At 48.2% G+C, this 21228-nt stretch overlaps 7 protein-coding genes across 7 annotated transcripts, besides 7 other annotated features; 4 read left to right on the forward strand and 3 right to left on the reverse strand.

The window, feature by feature from the left end:
• Positions 1-21228: part of a sequence feature (contig 1.7 1..773302(-1)) that runs on past both edges of the window.
• ANIA_00591 (FMN adenylyltransferase) lies at positions 491-1327 on the reverse strand (the record flags this gene model as incomplete). The annotated part of the gene is made up of 1 exon (XM_653103.1): positions 491-1327. The coding sequence occupies one exon, from the start codon at positions 1325-1327 to the stop codon at positions 491-493; it is 837 nt and encodes a 278-aa protein (XP_658195.1).
• ANIA_00590 (J domain-containing protein) lies at positions 1638-2935 on the reverse strand. Its single transcript, XM_653102.2, has 3 exons — positions 2793-2935; positions 2696-2739; positions 1638-2637 (listed from the first exon to the last, which is right to left on the reverse strand). Exons 1-3 carry the CDS (start codon positions 2850-2852, stop codon positions 2109-2111), a joined length of 633 nt encoding a protein of 210 aa, XP_658194.1. The 5' UTR covers positions 2853-2935; the 3' UTR covers positions 1638-2108.
• dbp4 (RNA-dependent ATPase HCA4) lies at positions 3121-5658 on the forward strand. Its single transcript, XM_653101.2, has one exon. The coding sequence runs from the start codon at positions 3137-3139 to the stop codon at positions 5573-5575; it is 2439 nt and encodes an 812-aa protein (XP_658193.1). The 5' UTR covers positions 3121-3136; the 3' UTR covers positions 5576-5658.
• On the forward strand, positions 7156-7929 carry ANIA_10100 (Rcat domain-containing protein; the record flags this gene model as incomplete). Its single annotated transcript, XM_050613364.1, has 3 exons — positions 7156-7257; positions 7434-7759; positions 7833-7929. 3 exons carry the CDS (start codon positions 7156-7158, stop codon positions 7927-7929), a joined length of 525 nt encoding a protein of 174 aa, XP_050469187.1.
• On the reverse strand, positions 8125-9698 carry ANIA_00588 (uncharacterized protein; the record flags this gene model as incomplete). The annotated part of the gene is made up of 3 exons (XM_653100.1): positions 8125-8891; positions 8952-9538; positions 9586-9698. 3 exons carry the CDS (start codon positions 9696-9698, stop codon positions 8125-8127), a joined length of 1467 nt encoding a protein of 488 aa, XP_658192.1.
• Positions 10205-12274, forward strand: ANIA_00587 (Hsp70 family protein; the record flags this gene model as incomplete). The annotated part of the gene is made up of 6 exons (XM_653099.1): positions 10205-10309; positions 10382-10593; positions 10641-10917; positions 10987-11277; positions 11333-11793; positions 11863-12274. The coding sequence occupies 6 exons, from the start codon at positions 10205-10207 to the stop codon at positions 12272-12274; spliced, it is 1758 nt and encodes a 585-aa protein (XP_658191.1).
• On the forward strand, positions 13871-16031 carry ANIA_00586 (uncharacterized protein; the record flags this gene model as incomplete). The annotated part of the gene is made up of 6 exons (XM_050613365.1): positions 13871-14232; positions 14464-14523; positions 14576-14724; positions 14770-15116; positions 15190-15501; positions 15651-16031. The coding sequence occupies 6 exons, from the start codon at positions 13871-13873 to the stop codon at positions 16029-16031; spliced, it is 1611 nt and encodes a 536-aa protein (XP_050469188.1).
• Positions 18616-18622: a sequence feature (Short protein (ANIA_11277, CBF89181.1) was converted to a misc_feature.).
• Positions 18689-18697: a sequence feature (Short protein (ANIA_11277, CBF89181.1) was converted to a misc_feature.).
• Positions 18896-18900: a sequence feature (Short protein (ANIA_11277, CBF89181.1) was converted to a misc_feature.).
• Positions 18957-18999: a sequence feature (Short protein (ANIA_11277, CBF89181.1) was converted to a misc_feature.).
• Positions 19087-19100: a sequence feature (Short protein (ANIA_11277, CBF89181.1) was converted to a misc_feature.).
• Positions 19151-19156: a sequence feature (Short protein (ANIA_11277, CBF89181.1) was converted to a misc_feature.).

Consider the following 21228-nt stretch of genomic DNA (forward strand, 5'->3'; position numbering starts at 1 on the left):
AGATGGGAAAAGCAAGATGCTGTTATTTTCTGTATCTGTCTAGCAGTGTATTCTCGATTTCTCTCCAGCAAAACAGCTGCTTAGTCTAGCATTAATGGAAACGTCGCAGCGAAGCATTGACCTCAATTTGTATCAGTTTGCTATCACTGCGTCCGAGCACGACATGAGAGCAGGGGTAAGCGAATGCTATAATGCCCGTTCGAGGCCGGCTACCTGCGCCGGATGCTTGAAGTAGCGGAACAGCCCAGTTGACGCACCGTACGGAAAGATTGGTTGAGGAGTGTTGTTAATTCTGGCATCGACTCAATTGCACCTGATAGAGAGATAAGTCTAGTAAAGATAAAGCTGTTGCGGTCAAACCCTTCTACCCTGAAATGATGAACAGAACGCCAAACTATGAGGTCTATGAATCGTGATAGACATGAACAGTCGTGGTCTGGCAATGTTAAGAGCGTAAATATCCAAACAGTGGTGACTTCGAAGCAAAGCTTCAACTGCGACCTGAACGCTCCAGTGAGTCGTCCGTCAACTCGTACGCGGGTCGATATTCCTCCTTCACGGGGTCCCACAGACTCGGATTCTGATGCGTATTCGACAGCCCCCCTAGACTCGTATAGCCCTGATCATACAGCGAACAGTACTCCAATCGTAGATGACGCAGAAACGCCCAAATCTCCGCATACCGCCAATCAATAACCGGGTGAATGCGCATAAAGTCCGGCCACCCACTATCCGTCCTATCAAACCATGTCAAATTCGCCCCATGCGGATCCGTCCTCCTCATGCCCACAAAGATCGCCTTGACGGACGGATTTCTGTTTAGATAATCTTCAAACCCGGACTTGAGCGTCGTGTTCGCATTCTTTGTATATCGCGCCAAATCAAGGTGGTAAATCTGCTTTGACCAGTTCACGAACTCTTCCATTTCGGTGAATGGATCTGCTTCAGCAACGTACATAGCGGGGATCAAGGGCCTTTTGGCCTCGTCGATCGGGAGTTTTGTGTGCAGTGCTGCGAGAAAGAGGATTAGGAGCACGAGACAGTCTTTCCCACCATTATAGGAGAGCGCAATCTCGTCGAGAGCGTATTGCGTTAGGGCGTCGGAGATTATTTGTAGTGAGATGCGGGTTTGATGCTGCACGCGCGCGAGGAGGGAATTAGGTTCGTGACTCTCGCTGAGAAATAGGCTGATGAGGGTGTGGCAGGCGGTTATGACGGATGTGAGGGAGGACGCGTGCTGCGAAGGTATTGATCGTGGGATGTGGGAAGTAGGTAGTGGTCGATGCGGTTGGGGTTGGGGTTGTGGTTGAGGGTCTACGGTGGACATTGTTCGGACTGTTGTAGTAGGCTCTGTGGAGGTGGAATGAAAACTGTAGTTTTTGAAAGGGCTAGTGACGAATTTCAGGAGACCGCCAGCCGAAAGTATATATATCGATGTCAATTGAGCGGACCTCAGGAATAATAATATTTATGAAGAGTGTGGGAGGGATGATCGGGCTCGGAGTTGGAGAGAGGACTAGGGAATTGGAATGTTCTGGTACGCCCCGCGGCCCCCGCAGTCCGAGCTTGCCTGCTTATCAGTTGTTACTTCGCAGTCTATGTTATTTACTCCGTTTACTGACATTCATACTCCATGAATTTCGCATTGGTTTGTCTCCAGACAGTATTTAAAGCTATTCTAGATTGAACAAGCAGAGGTAGTGGGGGAAGGTCGCTTTCCTCATACCTTTTGTTCTGCGAACAGCGCAGATCTCCCTCCACCGAAGGACCGAGGCTCAAAAGACTAACAGTTCAAAGACCTTTCAGCTTGTGAGATGAGGCCGAGAGTCGGATAATGGCTTATGGCTTGACTTGAAAGAAGCGCCGAATCTGAGGTCTGGCACTGTCTACCTGCCACATTCAGTGCGAGATAACAGAATAAGATGGTCGCTGGTCAGATGCAGGTTGAGATGCAAAATATTAGAACACCGCTTCGTAACCGGGACGATCTTCAAGTACTACCGAGCTGTGGTAGGAGTGATGCTGTTTTGATATTGAGGAAGGTGCCCTACAGGAGTCACCGCGCCTGGGAGGGATGCAGAGCCCCCAGTCTCCATGCGTAACGTACATCACCCTAATACCTTCATCTTTTTCTTCTTCTTCTCACCATCTTTCTTTTGCCCCTTCTGCCAATCGCGCCAGCTCCCAATACGCTGTTCGCGAGTATCCTCCCAGGCCTGCTGCTGTTCCCGTTTCCGTTTTCGCTCCTCAATTTCCTGCTCTTCCTTTCGCCTCTCTCGTCCCTCTTCTTGTAGCTTCGCCTTGGCCTGTCTTCGTCTCCGCGCTTCCTCCTCCAGCAACACCTGAACAGTCTTTTGCCGCCACTCCTTCTTGAATTCTTCTGTCTTTAATTCCGGTGAGTCCAGTGTATATTTGTGCTCGCGAATAAGGAGTCGCCGCGCATCCGCGATGCATTCGTCTAGGTAGTTGCGTTGTTTCTCGTCCATGAGCGCCGATTGCGCTTTCTTTAGGCGATCGAAGGCATCTGGGGCGCCGGGGTTTTTCGTCTTATCCGGGTGGATGAGTAGTGATTTCTTTCGGTATTGGAGTTTAATATCCTTTTCTGTTACTCCGGGTTGTAGATCGAGGACGGCGTAGCTGGTGTCGTATGCCATTAGTTTCCTGGTATGCTAGATAAGCCAATGGGAGGCCTTACGCATCCAGAACAAATGCTTTTCGAATGCGGTCAATTTCAGCATCCTGCGAGCGTCGGCGGTCAGCGAAGTTAAAACAATGTGAGATATGATACTGACCTTGGTGAAATCGGAGGCCTCTCGCTCCAGGGCCTCTAGCGCATCTTGTTCGTCGGACATTGCGAACGTGATTAATGCTCAGAAACAGGTTTTGTGGAAGATTTCGATGTAGTGTGGCGCTAGAGGATAAATTATATAGCAAAGACAAAATGTTTCGTTAGCTCGTCAACAACTGGGATTGCGAACTGCGACGCATGAGGCTATCGCGATCCTTATCGGTGCTGACTAAGTAAGTTCCCGCCCGGCAGAAAAAAAGTTCCTTCACCGCCCGGCCTTTCTTTCTAGAATGCGGGTTCAGATTCCAACGTCAACGAAGCAATTCAGACCAGCTCGCTGCGATTACCATGGCACCTTCAAATGGGCACAGAAATGGAAAGCATGCGAAGTCGTCCAACAAGTCTGGAAACTTGAAGCGGAAGCGGGTCCAAGAGGACTTATCATCGCTCATCAAGCGAGTCGAAGATCTCGATCTCAAAGCAAAATACGAATCGTTCTCCGATTTGCCCATTTCAGAACCGACTCTGTCCGGCCTTACATCGTCACACTTCAAGACGCTCACCGACATACAGTCTCGAGCGATCAGTCATGCGCTCAAAGGCCGAGATGTTTTGGGCGCCGCAAAGACCGGAAGTGGAAAGACATTGGCTTTTTTGGTCCCCATATTAGAGAACCTGTACCGAAAGCAGTGGTCTGACCACGATGGCTTAGGAGCCCTTATTATCTCGCCGACGCGCGAGCTGGCGATTCAGATTTTCGAGGTGCTGCGGAAGATTGGGCGGTATCATACGTTTTCTGCTGGATTGGTTATTGGGGGGAAGAGTCTGAAGGAGGAACAGGAGAGATTGGGGCGGATGAATATTCTTGTTTGTACGCCGGGTCGGATGTTGCAGCACCTGGACCAGACGGCTTTCTTCGAGACGTATAATCTGCAGATGCTGGTATTAGACGAAGCAGATCGGATTATGGACATGGGTTTCCAAAAGACAGTCGATGCGATCATTGGACATTTACCACCCGAGCGCCAAACGCTTTTGTTCAGCGCGACACAGACAAAGAAGGTCTCTGACCTGGCTCGACTCAGTCTTCAGGACCCTGAGTATGTGGCTGTCCATGAGGCTGCGTCTTCTGCGACGCCGTCGAAGCTTCAGCAGCATTATGTCGTGACTCCACTTCCGCAAAAGCTCGATACGCTGTGGAGTTTTATCCGCAGTAACCTGAAATCAAAGACGATCGTATTCATGTCATCAGGGAAACAGGTCCGGTTTGTTTACGAATCCTTCCGGCACATGCAGCCCGGTATTCCTCTACTACATCTTCACGGTCGTCAAAAACAGGGCGGACGGCTCGATATCACAACACGATTCTCACAAGCCCAGCACGCAGTGCTATTTTCCACTGATGTTGCCGCTCGAGGTTTGGATTTCCCCGCTGTGGATTGGGTCATTCAACTCGATTGCCCTGAAGACGCAGATACATATATTCACCGTGTCGGACGAACAGCGCGGTACGAACGCGATGGCCGTGCAGTGTTATTCCTGGATCCTAGCGAAGAGAAAGGTATGCTCCGACGTCTCGAGCAGAAGAGAGTTACGGTGGAGCGAATCAACGTGAGAGCGAACAAGCAGCAGAGTATCAAAAATCAGTTGCAGAATATGTGTTTCAAAGATCCTGAGCTCAAGTATCTCGGGCAGAAAGCTTTCATTTCCTACGTCAAGTCCGTCTACATCCAGAAAGACAAGGAGACATTCAACCTGAAGGAACTTAAGCTGGACGATTTTGCAGCAAGCCTAGGACTTCCTGGAGCACCTCGAATCAAATTCATCAAAGGTGACGACACAAAGGAACGGAAGAACGCGTCTCGGGCTACAGCTTATCTAACCAGCGGTGACGAGGAATCCGACGAGGAAGGTGGAAAGAAAAAGCAGCCCAAGGAAAAGGAAGTGCGAACCAAGTACGACCGCATGTTTGAGCGACGAAACCAGGATGTGCTGGCAGAGCACTACTCGAAGCTTATTAACGACGACGGCACGATTGCCGACAGCAAGAACACCGAGGAGGCAGACGAAGACGAGGACTTCTTGTCCGTCAAACGCCGCTTCGACGCTGGAGACGACGCTCTTCACGCTGAAGACAGTTCTGCATCCGACTCAGACGCTTCTGACTCCGAGGCTGAAGATCACACAGAGAAGAAAGATCCTAAGGTCGTCAAAATCAGCGACAAAGACACGCTGGTTATCGACTCGAAACGGCGTGAGAAACTCCTCAAATCCAAGAAGAAACTTCTCAAATTCAAGGGTAAGGGAACGAAATTGGTCTATGACGACGAAGGAAACGCACACGAGCTCTACGAGATGGAAGACGAAGAAGCATTCAAAGCCCGCGGTGATGCAAAGGAACAGCAGGCACGGTTCTTGGCTGAGGAGGCGGCACGCACCCAGCGCGCGGATATGGAGGATAAGGAGATTGCTAAGCAGAAGAGGCGCGAGAAGAAGGAGAAGCGGAAAGCGAGGGAGCGCGAGCTCTTGGCTGAGGAGGAGCGTGAAGAGCGCGTCGCTCAGCTTGTTCCGTTTGACGAGGACGAGGACATGGGTGATGCAGGCGGGTACTCGCAGTCTTCGGATGGAGAAGAGGAGGCGCCGCGACCGAGCAAGAGAGCAAAGGTGGAAGAGCCCAAGGCAGTGCCTTGGTACAAGAAAGAGGCCGGAAAAAAGAATGATGCCGGAGAGAAGCAAATCCAGACATTGGAGGATCTGGAGTCGTTGGCTACGGGGCTGCTTGGGTAATTGGTCTCTTTTTGTGCACTTTCTGTCATTCCAGCGATTATCTACATATCCCTTGCATGTACATACAGAGTATGGTAGTGATGACACAAAACATCCTCAATTTCCGGAGACTTCAGTCTCCCTGGCATCAGCGAGTCAGTAGAGCGAGAGCCTCCAATCACTTGTGCGGCCTTCACGTGCTAGGAGTGATTGGTAGAAGTACCTTCGGACAACACCAAGTCCAAGACTTCTGCAATTGCCCGACGCCCACCCCCTCCCCATTAGCCAACGCACCTCGTGTTCCATGATTCAGTCCCAGCAAGGCTGAATCCCAGCTCGAAGCTAGCCCGGCGAGGGGCGCTGGCCCCGGGCGTTTGCTTCGCGTAAGCCGAAGAGCCCGTCCTATGCAGACACTATGACACTACTTACCGTGAATCTGAACCTGTGTCTTGCTTTTGGCACCACGGTCACTCTTGTCTACGCTATATCCAGGCAATCCTATTCAGACAAACACCCCTCGATTTGCAGTAGCCCCTTCAACGTCGTCGGTTTTTGAACTAGAAAAATGCGCAAATTCGTCAAATTTCTGGGCGGCGAAAAGAATGGAGGTTCCTACCACAGCATCTGGGCCATGCCAGCTCCGGAATCAGGAACTAGGGTGGTAGTCACAAATACGAAGAAAGAGAAAACGAGGGAGACTCGTGAGACCCTGTCAACCAAGAAACCCCAGTCGACCATGCACATCTCGAAACTGAACCAGCTTCCCCTGGCAGAACTGAGCAGTCCTACGACATCGACAGTTTCAGCGCCTACGGACCGAGAGCCTGTTGGAGTGGAGCTTCCGGCCGTTTCGAAGGCACAAGTCTCGGAGTTAGATGGTTGTAGTCCAACGGGCCAGACTGAGGTTCCCATTGAAGTGAGAAAGGAGACGAATGGAGAGGGTGCATCGGTCAACTCCACATCCAGGCCTATTACTGGCCCCGACGCAGATATACTTATATTCTCTGATGAAACAGATGGAATACCACTGTTTGGACGGCAATTCGGCATAGCCCCGACCTCGATAATTCGCGAGCAAAAGGTGAAAGAGCCGGAGCATGACCCTGTCACCCAACCACGACCCGAACCGAATACAACCCCTAAGAGCCCCGAGGCATTTTTACAACAAGTTGATGAGGAGCTTGAAGCACTATATACGGATTACCTCAAGTCATCAGGCGAACAGCGAGTGACGGAACGGACAAAGACAGTCAAGAAAGCTAGGAAATCAGTACCAAGGCCAAAAGAAGAACCAGAGGCGTGCATTATCTGCCTTGAACCGTTTTCAGCGGATGGTGTGAAGGCTCCCGACACACTGTCTATTGCTTGTCAGCATACACCGTCAATTTGCTATATATGTTTGTCGAAGAGCATCAAGCACGACTTGGAGACCAAATTCTGGGATGAGATTAAGTGTCCCCAGTGCCAGACACTTTTTATTCACGAGGACATCAAGCGGTTTGCGGATGAGGAGACATTTACTCGGTACTCGCTTCTCATATCTTTTTCAGGGTTCCATTAGGGCTAACAGAGTACCAGATACGATAGACTCTCCCTCCGCCATGCACTCAACGCCGACAAGAACTTCATCTGGTGCCTCGAGTGCGACTTTGGACAACTTCACAAACTTGGGGCCGAACAACCGCTCGTTATATGCTACAACTGTTCTGCGCAGTCATGCTTCAAACACGCCATTAAATGGCACGATGGGTTTAGCTGTGATGAGTATGACGCTGTGCTGTGGGATCCGGATAGCTACAAAGCTATCAAGGAGAAGAATGGCGGCAGCACCCGGCCGAATGCCGAGTACTTGAGTAAGAAGAATATGCTACGCGCTAAGTTTAAAGAGCAGAGACGGCAGGATAAGATGCATGAAGCGCAGAAGACGGCTGCGCGGAAGAGACAGGAGAAGGAAGCTGCGCGAGTGCGTGAGAAGAGGGCCCTGGAACAGGCGCAGGCCGAGGCAGCACAAGGACAAGGGGAAGAGGATGATGAGCCAATTGAGGAAGAGGTCAAAGACGACTTCAAGGAGAAAATTGAGATGTTGAAGAGGAGGATGAGAGAAGTCGAGCTGTCGATGAAAAAGGTCGAGGAGACAACCAAGCGCTGCCCGGGGTGCCAATGGCCAATTGAGAAGAATGACGGATGTGACCATATGACCTGTAAGTCTAATCTGCCTTCACATAATCCTTGCCGTTGGTCGGCCTATCGCCGAACAGGACGGGATTGACCGGTACAGGCATAAAATGCAGAGCCGAGTTCTGCTGGATCTGCCTGGGTGGTTGGAGTTCGCACACCCGCAGGTGCAGACGGCCCTTTTAGTGCAACTTTGCTGATGATATGTTGATGAAGGTATCAAATGCCACGCCCAGTTCTGCTGGGCCTGCCTGAGCGATTACAATGAGATCCGCCGGCTGGGGAACTCAATGCATCGGGAAAGCTGCAAGTTTCATACGGATAATCTGCCAGATTGACATATTTCCCATGAATGTCATCAGATTGAGTAATTCATAAGTTGAAGACTACCAAATTCAGAGTATACCTCCTAAGAGCCCCGCGAGCTGTCTCCCTGCTCTTTCCTTATCCTTCCTCTCCTTCTCAATAAGATGCTCCTTCCCCGTCAGCCACCCTTGCACAGCCCCTAAGACAGTCTTGTACTCAACCCTTTCAGCCTTCTTCACCACCTTTTTCGTTGGTCCTGTCCTCTTCTGCTCACTAACCCGCACCAGAACCCTTGGTTTAACAAGCACTTTTTTCTCACCCCACGAATCGACCTTGAGTTTCCGAAAGACCAGCTTGGGCGCTATATCGAAGAGCCACCTGACCGTTACCTTGGTCTCATTGCCATCCCCATCCTTACCTTCACGTTCACCATTACCACTAGATAATGACGTCGGCATATCCCTCAGCCACTTCCTCTCCTCCCCAACCCTAACAAAATCATACTCTCCAAACCGTCCTTCGTTAATTACCCTTTGGAATGCTCCAGCTGGATCCTCCACCAAACTCTCATTGTCATGGTTCTCTGACCACTCGAGACTATACTCGTCAAAACAGAGATGGAACCTGCGGGCCAAGTCGCAGGCGGGTTTCGCGACAGTTTTTAGGAAGCTCTTGGCCAGTGTATTAGGATCTGTTCTTGGGGCGAACGCGCGGAGCATATTTATCATGTGCACAGTCAAGTTCCACATCCTGTCGTGGGCGAATTTGTCAAAGCCCGGGCGGGTTGAGGCGGCCGTGTACGTTTCTATGTGCCAGTGGCGGATTGTTCTGATATCTGACATCAACCAGTTTATTTCTGATCATGAATAGAGTCTAGATAACGAGGAGCTAAGAAATAGGAATAGGAGAAACGTACCTCGTTTGGGCTTCAAACCCCGCATTGCTCTCTCAACCTCCATCACAAACTCCATCTCAGGCCTGGGGAGCGGCGTGGAAAATTCTTGGTTGAAGATACTCTCAACCAGAAACTTCAATATCACCGCCTGGATGATATCCACGTCTGTATTCGCGGTATTGAACGCCGCCATTCCCTCTGGAGGGATTAAATTCATCAGATTTCGGATATCATTGATATTCAACGCGTCGGCGGCCACTTCCTTCTCCTCGAGACTATCCGCGAGATAGTTGTCCACCCAGTTCTCGACAGAGGAGACGAGGGATTGGAATAATGTGATCGCATCGGCATTTGGAAGGGTTTGGATGTGTGGTTGCAGACTAAATATATGGTTCTGGGCGTCATGAAGGGCGGTTTTTAGCTGCGTGATCTGGGTTTGGAGGACATCATTCTCAGCCAGGAGGGATTCTATGGTAGCCATCCGAGTATCGCTATTCTTGTCAAGAGCATTGGACCTGGGTTCTTCGGTCTCATATACTCCTGTCCTGGATGTCTTTGTGGACATCGATATCGCGGATTGCTTGGTAATGGTAGTACTTAGATGTGGTCTGTAGCGTCAATATACAGAGCGAAATCACGAATCCACAGGACTTACTCTTCCTTCACCCTTTCCATCCGATCCACATTCATATTCTCTTGGTGTAGAGAAATAGAGGCATGCTTCTTCTTCAGCGTTGAAGTCGCCATAGCAGCAGTGGAATCAGCCATAACTACCAAGTGTAACAGCACAGAAAATAGGACCAATGCGTCGGCCACTTCTTCCCCCTGACGCCAGATAAGCGACTACCTGTACTGGTGTAATCCGAGGAAGGAATGACTGAATGCCTAACATCATTCGGGGCACAAGGCGCAAGGCAGATTGACGCTGCAAGGTGCCCGGGGCGCGGCGGCACTGTTCGAGTTAGGGCTAGCCAGCGTCAGCCTAAGGAATACGAACATCGCACGCTTCAGTACCCTGCTTTTTGATTGGAGATAAATCGGGCACGAGACTCAACACGAGAAGCTAAAGGATAACCGATAGGGAACTATGCCTGCCGTTTAATCTGCCTCGGCGGGTCAGTTGGCTTCAGTTCAGCAAAACCTGGAAGTGAACAAGCTGCTGATACAAGGCTGCCTTAACAAAAGACGGAGTCCTACCTTAATACTGTCTTTTCCCCTGCCCCTCTCTTCCCTGTTCCTGATTGAATCTGTTAGAGGGAAAGCAAGATAGCGAAATGGAGGATTCATTCGGTGCCTTTAATTTCGACGACCGCAAGCTTGTCATTGGAATAGACTTTGGCACGACCTTCACTGGTGTCGCGTGGGCTGAAACTAGACGGGTAAGCCCCTATTTTCTACTGATATTGGAATATGTGTGAGCTCAAGAATATGAACTGATACTCATTGTGCAGCCCGAACACATCTCAGTCATAGAAGCATGGCCCTCTCATATTGGCGCACAAGAAGGTATCAGTAGTGTGAAGGTACCAACAGAACTGCGCTACACGAAGACTCCTAAGGCCGATGGCGAGACTGTGGAATGGGGATTCCAGATCCCTGGTCTGGTGGATAGATATCAGTGGTTTAAGCTGTACAATTCCCTTCTATTCTTTCCTCCCACCCGGTAGTCCGAACGGAGAATGAGCCGGGCTAACAGCCTTCAACATACAGAGGCCTCGACGAGAGCAACCCTCTTGTCTCGACGAAATCTTGGGGCGACAAGACCCCCGAACAACTGACGGAAGAATACCTTTCATCAATCTACAAGCACATCATGTACACCCTGGACCAGAAGCTCGGTTCTGCACTATTGAGAACTATACCTATGGAGTTCTCGCTCACTGTTCCTGCAATCTGGACAGAAGCCGCAAAGGATAAGACGCTTAAGGCATGGAAAAAGGCATCCGGCGGTGCAAAGGAGCAAGTTATCTCACTTGTTTCAGAGCCAGTATGTTCACACTTTTCGGAACCGTTCCTCAACCAATTAGATAAAGATGTAGGAATTAACACGATGCAGGAAGCAGCGGCAATCTATGCAATCCACGGCCTGGACCCGCACGGTCTCCATGTTGGAGATAGCTTCATCCTCTGCGATGCCGGCGGTGGCACGGTTGATCTGATCTCGTATAAAATCATAGCGCTCACTCCAATCCTGCAGGTTGAAGAGGTTACGACGGGAACTGGAGGTCCCTGTGGCTCGACTTTCCTCAATCGCCGGTTTGCGGATTTTCTGACTCGTAAACTCGGGAGGGAGCAAGGTTGGGACGATGAGGTGTTGCAGGAAGCTGTGGAACGGTTTGACTCTATTGTATCCACGCCCTTCTCGCGACCTTGATATGTGCATTCTTGCTCACTATTTGCAGGTGAAGAAGCAATACTCCCCAACTATAGACGGCACCTCCGGCTACGTGATCCCCGTCCCCGGCCTCTCGAATAATAGCGCTCTCAATGTCCGGCGCGGGAAGATCACCATCTCTGCGGAGGAAATGCACTTTATCTTCGAGCCGCTCATCCTCAAGGTCATTAAATACGTACAAGATCAGATCTCCGCGTGCGGTGACACCGAGGTCCGAGCTGTCCTTTTAGTCGGCGGGTTCGGGCAAAACAGTTACCTGAAAGAACGGCTTCGCGATGCCCTTAAAAGCGTGGAAGTCTTGCAGCCGCCGAATGCTTGGACAGCGGTCGTGAGGGGAGCTGTCATGATGGGGTTGGCCAAGACCAAGGCGCTCAAGACTGTGGATGTAGTCAGTCGGAAGGCGCGGAAGCATTATGGAATCGAGCTGAGCCGGTCGTTCAATGTTGAGAAGCATGACAAGAGCAGGAAGTAAGCAATACCTTGCCGTCTCATCCCCCTACATTTCTCGCCCAAAGCAATACTGATGAACGAGGGTAGGTACTGGTGCTCCCGACACTGTGAGTACCGCGCGCGCGTCATGGCTTGGTTTCTGACCAAGGGCTCGACCCTCGAGGAGGACAAGCCAATCCCCATTAAGTTCTACCAGGATTTCCGCGTTTCCGCTGGCCGCCCGGACATGTTATCTATAAGTGTGTGGGTAAACGCAGAAGATACCAGCGCACCAGTGCACAAGAACAGTGATACCAAGACACTGGCGAAGCTTAAGGCGAACCTATCTACTATCCCGCAGGTGGACCTTGACTGGACGATCATCACGCGCGAAGACGGCCATGCATACTATTGTCTTGATGGGGTGATTGAGGCTACCTACTCGAGTGCGGAGACGACGTATGTCCTCTCTGTGATGGGAAAGAAATACGATACTGTGAATGCCGAGTATGCTTATTAGGGCTGGCCTGGCGGGAGCCCTGGGAGTGTGCGTTTGGTTTATTGTGAACGGGAGAGCGTATTGAGGGATGCTTATGAGAAAGATGGGATTTAGTATCTGTCATGCCCGAGGTTCTCAGTGTGCCGTTTGATTGCAGAAGCGTTTAGTATACGTAGTAAATTGGATGATTCATCTTCTGTTTTAAGTCCTCATGTACTTTGACAGCTATCTGGTTCCTTTTCTCTGAGGACGCCCTCTTGACCAGACTGATACGAATAAAGCCTTGCGAGCACTTCCAGGATCTAAGACTCACTCTGCCCGCGTCTAACTAACATATTGGTGAAAAGGAACATCTTCTTTAGATTCTGACAGTAACCGACCATCAAAAACTAGCCAGCAGACTACGCCCAACTACGCCTTTAGTGCCCATGCTTGCTACCTGCACAGTTCCATGAGCCTACTTTCACACTGCAGTGTTTCAGCCCGGCACAGCGCATAATATACGGGCCCTCGTTAGCAGCCCTGAAGATATCAGCGCAAGATCCAGTTTTCAGCATATATAAGCCCTGTTGACGCTCTGTCTAGCACAATGCGGAATTGAATATCACATTAAGGAGAGAGTAACATGTAGATGGGGATCAAGTTTCCAAGCGGCTTCATGAGATATACAGTGCATCCTCAACAACAAGATACGGACGCACCCTGAAGTCACTGCCGCGGTATCATAATCATGTAGCCCGCGTCAAACGACGTACTTTCTGCCGTTTATTGGACGGATATTCTTCTTCCAATCTAGCAGGATTGCGGCCTTGAAATATGCGCACTGCACGTCCGAGTAAAAGCATTCATAACGAGAATGAGCCATAGATACAGATTGCTGAACCATGCTTAGTCTCTTTTTATATCGAATTATATGAAGAGGCCTTATTAGTTCCTTGATTGTGCAGATTCCAGGTGCGAACCGGTAGAACTCATGAGTATAAAACCGTATCTACTAGCGTAAGATTACGTCCCTCTGACCACTCATATGAACCTTTTTATAGTGGCACAGCCCCACCAGAACGGCCCGACCAACCCGCCCGCTGTGGGTCTGACTGCGATTCGTACTATTATATTGATGTATAGACGCTCCAGCACTAACAGCGCTAACAGCATTCGGAAACAGACCGTCGATGTTTAGCCACAAGAAGACGGGAAAGTAATAACACGGAAAATAGTAGGTCGACAAGTTCCATTATTTCTAATGACAGATTCTCATCTTGCCTCTTTGAACTAGGCTCCAACTTTGGATATTTGACCTATTCTTTCCTCAGCGACCGCTCCCTCTATCGCCACCAGTGAAGAGCTACTCCAGGATAGTTCTTTGCGTGGTTAGAGGCATACTCGAGAACCGCTGCATTTATCGCTTCTTATGCACCCGCTGTTTGTGAAAGCTGGCAGCGCCTTTAACCTCCAATTGCTCGAAACTGTATCATGCTAAAAATGAGTCCCAGGACAGCATAAAGTACTGTTTACGTCTTCAAACACTAATACTACAATAATTATATACCGCCAGACGGGCTAGTCTCACAAACTTTAGCTCGGAAAGAGCATCCTCCGCGTGCCGACTCGCGCAACATGATGGATCAGCATCCACTCCCATTTCTGACGCACAGTCCAATCGATCCGGGTTCCATTGATGGTGAGAAAGCCACCGCTTATGCTCGTGGTGTCCTGAATCGACTTAATGCCGCCTTGGCCGCCAGCGACACTGAAGCCCTCGAGAACTGTTTCTATTCAGACCAGGCATCCTGGAAGGACCAGCTGGCGCTGACATGGCATCTACGCACATTCCGCTGCCATAATACAATTGCAGCGAGCTTTCTGGACACGGCAAGGCTAAGAGGTCTCTCTTCTGGAATTACAATTGACGGTGAGGCGGTGTTTCTTTCGGCCACGCCTGCCCTCGTATGTCCGGAATCACCAATTGCATACAGTCCGTAAGATTGAGTTTGGTCACTGACCGACATTATTCTTCTGTTAGCAATCCATCGACTGTCCTCTCGTCTTTAGCAAGAATCTTCTGCTGTTCTTTGCAGAGGCAAGATGTTATTGTTGCCCGTTATCGAGGACGGAGCCGACATTTTCTGGAAGATCTGGATAATGAGCACTAGGCTCGAGAGTTTAGACACGCAGGCAGAGGATGAACAGCTTTTATGAGCTCCTGCCAGGTCTCTTCAGGATGCAATGAACTTTGAGACAGATGTGTTCATTATCGGTGCTGGCAATGCGTAAGGCAGCCATCGTCCTCTGCTGAGTTGCCTACTGAGACCTGGATAACAGCGCCATTGCTCTCTCTGCCTGTCTAAAGGCTCTTGGTGTTGAAAGCGTTATGGCTGACCGGAACGCTCATCCTGGCGACAATTGGGCACGTCGATATGACTGCATGCGATTCCATGTTCCAACTGCGTTCTGTGATCTTCCCTATATGTGTGAGTGTCCGTATCACTTCCACCACTCTGCCAATGTTTAATCAGACCGAGCAACAGTCTATGACGAAGAGCTTCGATCTCCTCACCTGCTCACACGACAAGACCTGACATCCCAAGTCCGTCGATATGTCAACTCATTCAACCTGAATACACTCCACTTGGCTGAGATTCAGTGGACTGAGTACGACGAGCTGGCGAAAAAATGGACGATCGCGTTCCAGACCCCGGCTGGGCAGTGCAAAGCTACCTCAAGTCATCTCGTCCTCGCAACGGGTATTGGATCCCTGAAGCCGAACATACCGTATATTGCAGAGCCGCATATATATAAAGGAATCAGTATCCACTCGGCAGAGTACAAAAACGCTAAGCTGCTGAAGGAACAAGGGGTCAAGGTAAGCCAACAGTGCGTCCGATGAAGATGGCCGTGACTCAAACTGTGCTAAATACCTGGCCCAACGTCCATAGTCTGTCGTGCTCATTGGCTCTGCAAACACCGCATTTGACGTCCTGGAGAATGGCCACAGCGCTGGCCTTAACGCAACAATGGTTGCACGATCGCCCACATATATCGTGCCTCTTGAATACGTCTATCACCAGGCCAGCCTGGGCACTTATGATACGGAGTCGATGCAGCCGATAATCTCTTCCTCTCACTGCCAACATTTGTGGACGGACAGTTGTGTCGTGGATTGTTTTCCGCGCTCGCATCGGCTGAACTGGAACGATACGCCGCAGTCAAGGCAGCCGGGCCCCTGTTCTCAACAGTCGAGAACCAACGTGTGCCTTGATCCATAACCTGCTCGAGCGTGCGGGCGGTCATTACATAGATGTTGACGGAACAAAGCTGATTGAGGAAGGGAAGGTCAGTATCAAGGCTGGTGCGGAGCCTGTCAGCTATACGGAAACTGGACTTCAGTTTTCGGGAGAGCACTTGTCTCGACACGGATGCGATCATATGGTGTACTGGCTTTGCTGATTCGAATGTGGTGACGACTGCCACTGAAATTCTGGGTGGCAAGTCAGACGTGACTGTGGCTAACACGAAGATTGATGATCAGACTGGAAGGGCACATGTTTTGACTCCAGGAGGCATTGCCTCGCACTTGGACACGACCTGGGGTGTGGATGAGGAGGGTGAAATACGTGGCATGTGGAAGCGGCATTCGCACGTTGAGAGCATCTGGATCATGGGAGGTTATACACAGCAGCACTGGTGGTACTCACGCATACTTGCTCTTCAGATTAAAGCAGCCCTCCAAGGTATTCTCCCGCCGGCCTATAGGCATGATCCGGCACCAGAAAAGTAATAATCGACAGTCTAAGCTTGGACGGTAGCGCGAATCTCATACTTTCGAAGTCCTCATTTCCCAAAAGTTCTTTTACACCTCTCCTGTACATCCTCCTGCCGCAGTCTCTTCTTGAAGGGCAATTCCTGCGTATGTGAGACAGTGCATCTCTCATGATCCCTGCCGTAGGTGGATCTAGGGTCTGATCATCACAGACTGACAGCCCTTGCAGTAGCCTACTCATGACAACTCAGCATGCAGTACAAATCCAATTCAACCCCCATCTTGACTAGCCGCCAATATAGCCGTTACTGTTCTTTCGGAGTTTATAACATTGGTTGGATGTACATAAATTAGTCGAAGCCTTGGGTAACCCTCCTTATACATTCCAGAAACCCAGCCGGTCAGTTTTTGTCCTATGTTGGTACTTTTTCCCTGCTTTGTCGCGGGACCCATGACTGTAAAGACCTGTGTCTTGCTCAAGTCTGGCAGCGGATCTGTCAACATTTCGCAGACTGCAGCTTGAATCTTTTAATAGTGAAAGTCGGTTCCAAAGATAACAACAGCGCACTCAAAGGGATAGTGTCATCTACTCTTCGGTCTATTGCTTCAAGCTGTTCAGGTATGGTAGGACTCACGAGCTCAAAGCAGCTTTAGGCATTGTCAGTGAAGTTTATTACCTGGATATATTCTCAATATATGCATAAACCTGACCTATTTAGTGTCCTCAGGACTTCTTCACAACATGTCGTGACAATTCAACAAAAAAATTCATAATAGGAAGGGACTATTATGGCCTCTCAAGCCAAGGACGTGACAAAGATGCCATTTCCTCAAATACCGCTAGGTAGGGCTCTGTTCAAAAGGCGCCTTGGGATGGAAAAATAGAATAAACTATATCTTCTCCGTCTATTCATTACCCCATCCTACAGTCTTTGGTCTTGTTTGTTTTGTTTTGTTTTTATTATTTAACGTCACTCGGCGGATCACGGGGCCCACGTGATCTGCGGCCTCCCAGGGGGCATCTGGACGTGCTACCTAAACAGAACTGCCTAGGAACTAGCTAGATACAGGTTTGAAGCAGCAACTATGGATAATATATATTGGAAATAAGCAGAAGAAGCACCCAGTGCTGCCCTGGCCAGGTCTTCGAGGGCAGATGCCTGTTTCGACTACCTATAGATTAGGGAGAGGGGCCGGACCCTTTATCCAGGTAGATGTGTGGACTGTTGCACTATCAAGCACTCCGGCGGGCCTAGTTCAGGCATATATCCTTGAAGAAGGATGATTCTTGTATAATATGACTAAATTCTTCAGCCCCAGCAGCTGTACTTAAGAGCTAGTCTATTATTTTTAACAGGCTGTCCCTTATATATCTCTATCTATCTTTCCAGTGCTTTCTGGTGTATGGGTAGAAGAAGAAGTATACTGGGGTCTTGGTCCTACCACAAGAGCAGCTCTCTAGGTAGTCTGAGTGGTTGAAGCACTGGTGGTATGCTGTAAAGTCTCTGTGGCCTGTACAGGCGGCGATGAGTTGGCCAAGTACCTACCAGGGCAGCTTGTGCTCGCGGGAGCAGCTTTCTTTTATATAGGGTCTGATATTCAGGGCTTTGTAGGTTTCAGGCGCCTTATTAGCATATGCTGTATATATCTCTGTACAGAGCCACTGTTTTGCCTCCTATTATAGGTATGCTGGGGAGGGGGGGATATTGGGGCTATATATAGAAGACCCTAGCTTAGCAAGCTTGTCTGCCAGCTTATTCCCAGGAATTCCAGAGTAGCCTGGAATCCAGCAGACCTGAAGGGGCTTCTGTTGCATAGTTAGGATTAAAGGGCTTTCTATCTACTAGGCAGCTAGTTAGCTAAAGGTCTCTGACAGACTATGTCTATAAGAGGTTGGCCTATAGCTTGCTAGCAGGGAGGCTGCAGCTAGGTTATCTAGGAGGATAACTAGCTAGATAAAGTAGCTAATACATAGTTGTCCCAGGGCTGTATATAGGCCTTCTATAGTACCTATAATTTCTATATCATAGACTTCTGTCCTGGGGCCCGCGGGGCCATGTCCCTTAGATATAAGGATAGGGCCAAAGTAGATTATATAGCTATACCCTGCCCCCTGGCTGGTCTGTGAGCTATCTAAGTATACTAAAATCTATAAAGGGGCAGGGCTGTAGCCTTTGTTGTCTATTAGGAGTATATATAATAAAGGGAGAGGCAGCTCTATTATAGCATGCTCTGGTAGGGGGCTAAGAAGGAGCTATAGGATCTTTTTAAGCCTGGTTTTGGGCCTGCCTGCGGTAGTCTCTGCAGTTATTTAGGTAATTAGGTATTTAGTATCAAGGCTTATATATCTTACTGCTGCCCTCTAGAGGATGCTGTTAAGTAGAGCTTCTAGATCTAGTAGGTCTGCTTTGTAGAGGAGTACTATAGTAGAGGTAGTCTTGTAGGCTGGGATAATAGCCAGGGCTGCTATGCAGAAGAGAGAAAGTAGGAAGTTAACTACCTCTTTTTATTATTTGCCTGTATAGAAGACTTCTGCCCTGTACAGAGCTGTTAAAAGAATATACTATATAACTACTGCCTATATAGAGGCCACTGGGCAGCCATGCTAGGTATTACTAAGTCTCTTTAGGTACTAGGCAAGTTATTTCCTATAGCTAAAGACTAAATTAATATAGGCTTTAAAAGTAAGCTTTGTATCTAGAAGAACTCCTAACCAAAATATATATAGGGATGGTATAATCTCCCTTATACTAGGTAGGGTAACTATAGGGAGATACTGCTACAGCTTTCTAGAGAAGTATTATATCTCTATTTTCTTTATTAAGAAAAGGGAGGCCTGTCTCTGTCCCTAGAGTAGTAATTTACTTATAGGCCTCTACTAGTTATTGTAAGCTCTCTTCTAGGGTATTCCTAGTTAATAATATACCTATATTATCTGCATAGCAGAAGGAGCCCTCTAAGATAGAGATTATTCTTGCTATATATAGTAGGAAGAGTATTAGGGATAGAGAAGATCTCTAGAGGAGTCTGCCTTTAATTAGTACTATAGCAGTGCCTTCTTTAATATGAACAGATACAGAGCAGCTAGTAAGCCAGTCCTTAAGTAGCTAGAGTAAGCCTTTATACTATTCTTGCAGGTATAAGTAAGAAAGGAGCTGTTAGTATATTACAGTATTAAATACCCCTTTTATATCTAGTAGGAGTAGTAAAGCATCTTTTCCCTGTTAAAAGGCCTTCTCTACCCTGTAAATAAGAACCTAGACCAGGTTAATAGCAGAGTATCCTGGCAGGGCCCTAAAGTAGCAGGGGGCTAGCATATCTGCCTAAATTGCTCTTACAGCTATCTGCTATACTAGGAGGCACTCTAGGCCTTTACCTAGGATAGAGAGGAGGCTAATTGGCTGCCAGGTATTAAGTTGGGTATAGTCCCTCTTTCCTGGTTTTGGTAATATTATTACCTTTGCTGACTTCAGGCTCAGTAGAAAGCAGCCTTCCTCTATATACCTGTAGTACAGTTATATAATTGTATCCCCTAGTACAGGCCAGAGCTCCCTCTAAGCAGTAGTAGCAAGTCTGTCCTCCCTAGGGGCAGATAAGGGTGGGGCACAGAGAGCAGCCCAGCAGTGCTCTTTTGTTGGCAGGTATAGTAAGCCTAGGGGCTTGTTTGGGGGTCCTTCTTCTGTCTAATTTGGAAGCAGGGCCCCCTTTTCTAAGAGGTAATTAAGGAAGGTGTCTGCCTTGCCCTGTAGGGTAGTAACCTGTACTCCTTATATATTTAGGGGAGGAGTAGTAAGCTGGTCTAGATATTATATCTATTTAGCAAGTTTAAATATATCTATAGGTACTATAGCTTGTTTAATTTACTACTTCTAGTATTTAGTCTTTGCCTGTATAATAGCCTTCCAGAGCTGTTTATAGTCAGGGTTTTATTACTATCTTATTTAGTATAGTATATCTATTAGTTCTGGAGTCCACCATAGGGTCCTAGGGAGTCTATAAGTATTATATCTTAATATACCTTATATTGCAAGCTAGGATATCTGGACTAGTTATTTAGCTAGTAGGTTAATTAATAGGGTTGGGTCAGGCAGGCTTGCTAGGGCTCTGGCTTTCTCCTAGTTAGTAGATCTAAGCTTATATATAGGCAAGGGCTCTTCTTATTCTAGTATTATTCTAATTATTGCATGGTTACTTAGAGTCTTTAGATGGTCTTCTACTAGGGCCCTTAGTAGTAGGTTAGAGAAGACAAGGTCTAGGGTATTTGGTCCACAGGTAGGGGTGCCTGGCTTAAGGCGAAGTTCCAGCTTATAGGTATTAAGCTAGTCTAATAATCCTATTGTACCAGGTATAATAGTATAAGACTTAGTATCTGGCTGCTAGAATAGGTACCAGGTATTAAAGTCTCCTACTAGGATAGTATTCTCTAGGGGTATATATTCTAAGAGTATAGAAAGTATAGAGGGTATTAAGCTAGTACTAGCAGGGGCAACTAGATTATTAGGGGGGCAGTAGATATTAATAATAGTAAGGCCTACTGTGTAGATTATAGTAATATCTGGTAAGATTAGTTCTAGGAGGGAATAGGCTGGGAGATCCTTTTATATATATATTAGAGTCCTGGGTCTGGCAGTCCATCAGGTCAGGGGACTAAATAGCTAATATTATAGGTAGGTCTTGGTTAGGTGCTTTGCTGTATTTGTCCAAGGTTCTTAGATAAGAATAATATCTGCTTCAAAGGAGAGTAGCAGGTTATATATAGTACCCCCTCTTCCTATATTAGCTTATAGTATTTTTATAGTTCAGGGGAGGTCAAGGTTTGGTTTAAGAGCTCCTAGGTAAGCTGTCTTGTAGGCTGGTTTATAATATAGGTATTATCTATTTATTATTTAGAGCTTTCTTCTACTTTCTTCTACTCCTATTAAAAGGCAAGCCAGCCTGCCTTATAGATAGCAGCTAGAGTATCTTTTAAGAGGCAGGTAATAATATTTCTCTGGATATAAGGTCTGGCTGGGTATTTTTAGAAGTCTGCTGCATGCAGGCTGCAGTAGTTAATATACTATATATAGTAGTTATATTCCTGTTTTAAGGATTTGCAGGAGATATAGTATTTGCTGGAGTAGCAGGCTTATATATTATAGAAGTAGTAGTATCAGGTGTATTGCAAAGGCCTTTGCTTAGGGTAGGTAGGCCTTAATAGGCTAGACAGGCCAAAGAG

The sequence above is a fragment of the Aspergillus nidulans genome, chromosome VIII (assembly GCF_000011425.1).
Source record: "Aspergillus nidulans FGSC A4 chromosome VIII".
Classification (NCBI taxonomy): Eukaryota; Fungi; Ascomycota; class Eurotiomycetes; order Eurotiales; family Aspergillaceae; genus Aspergillus; species Aspergillus nidulans.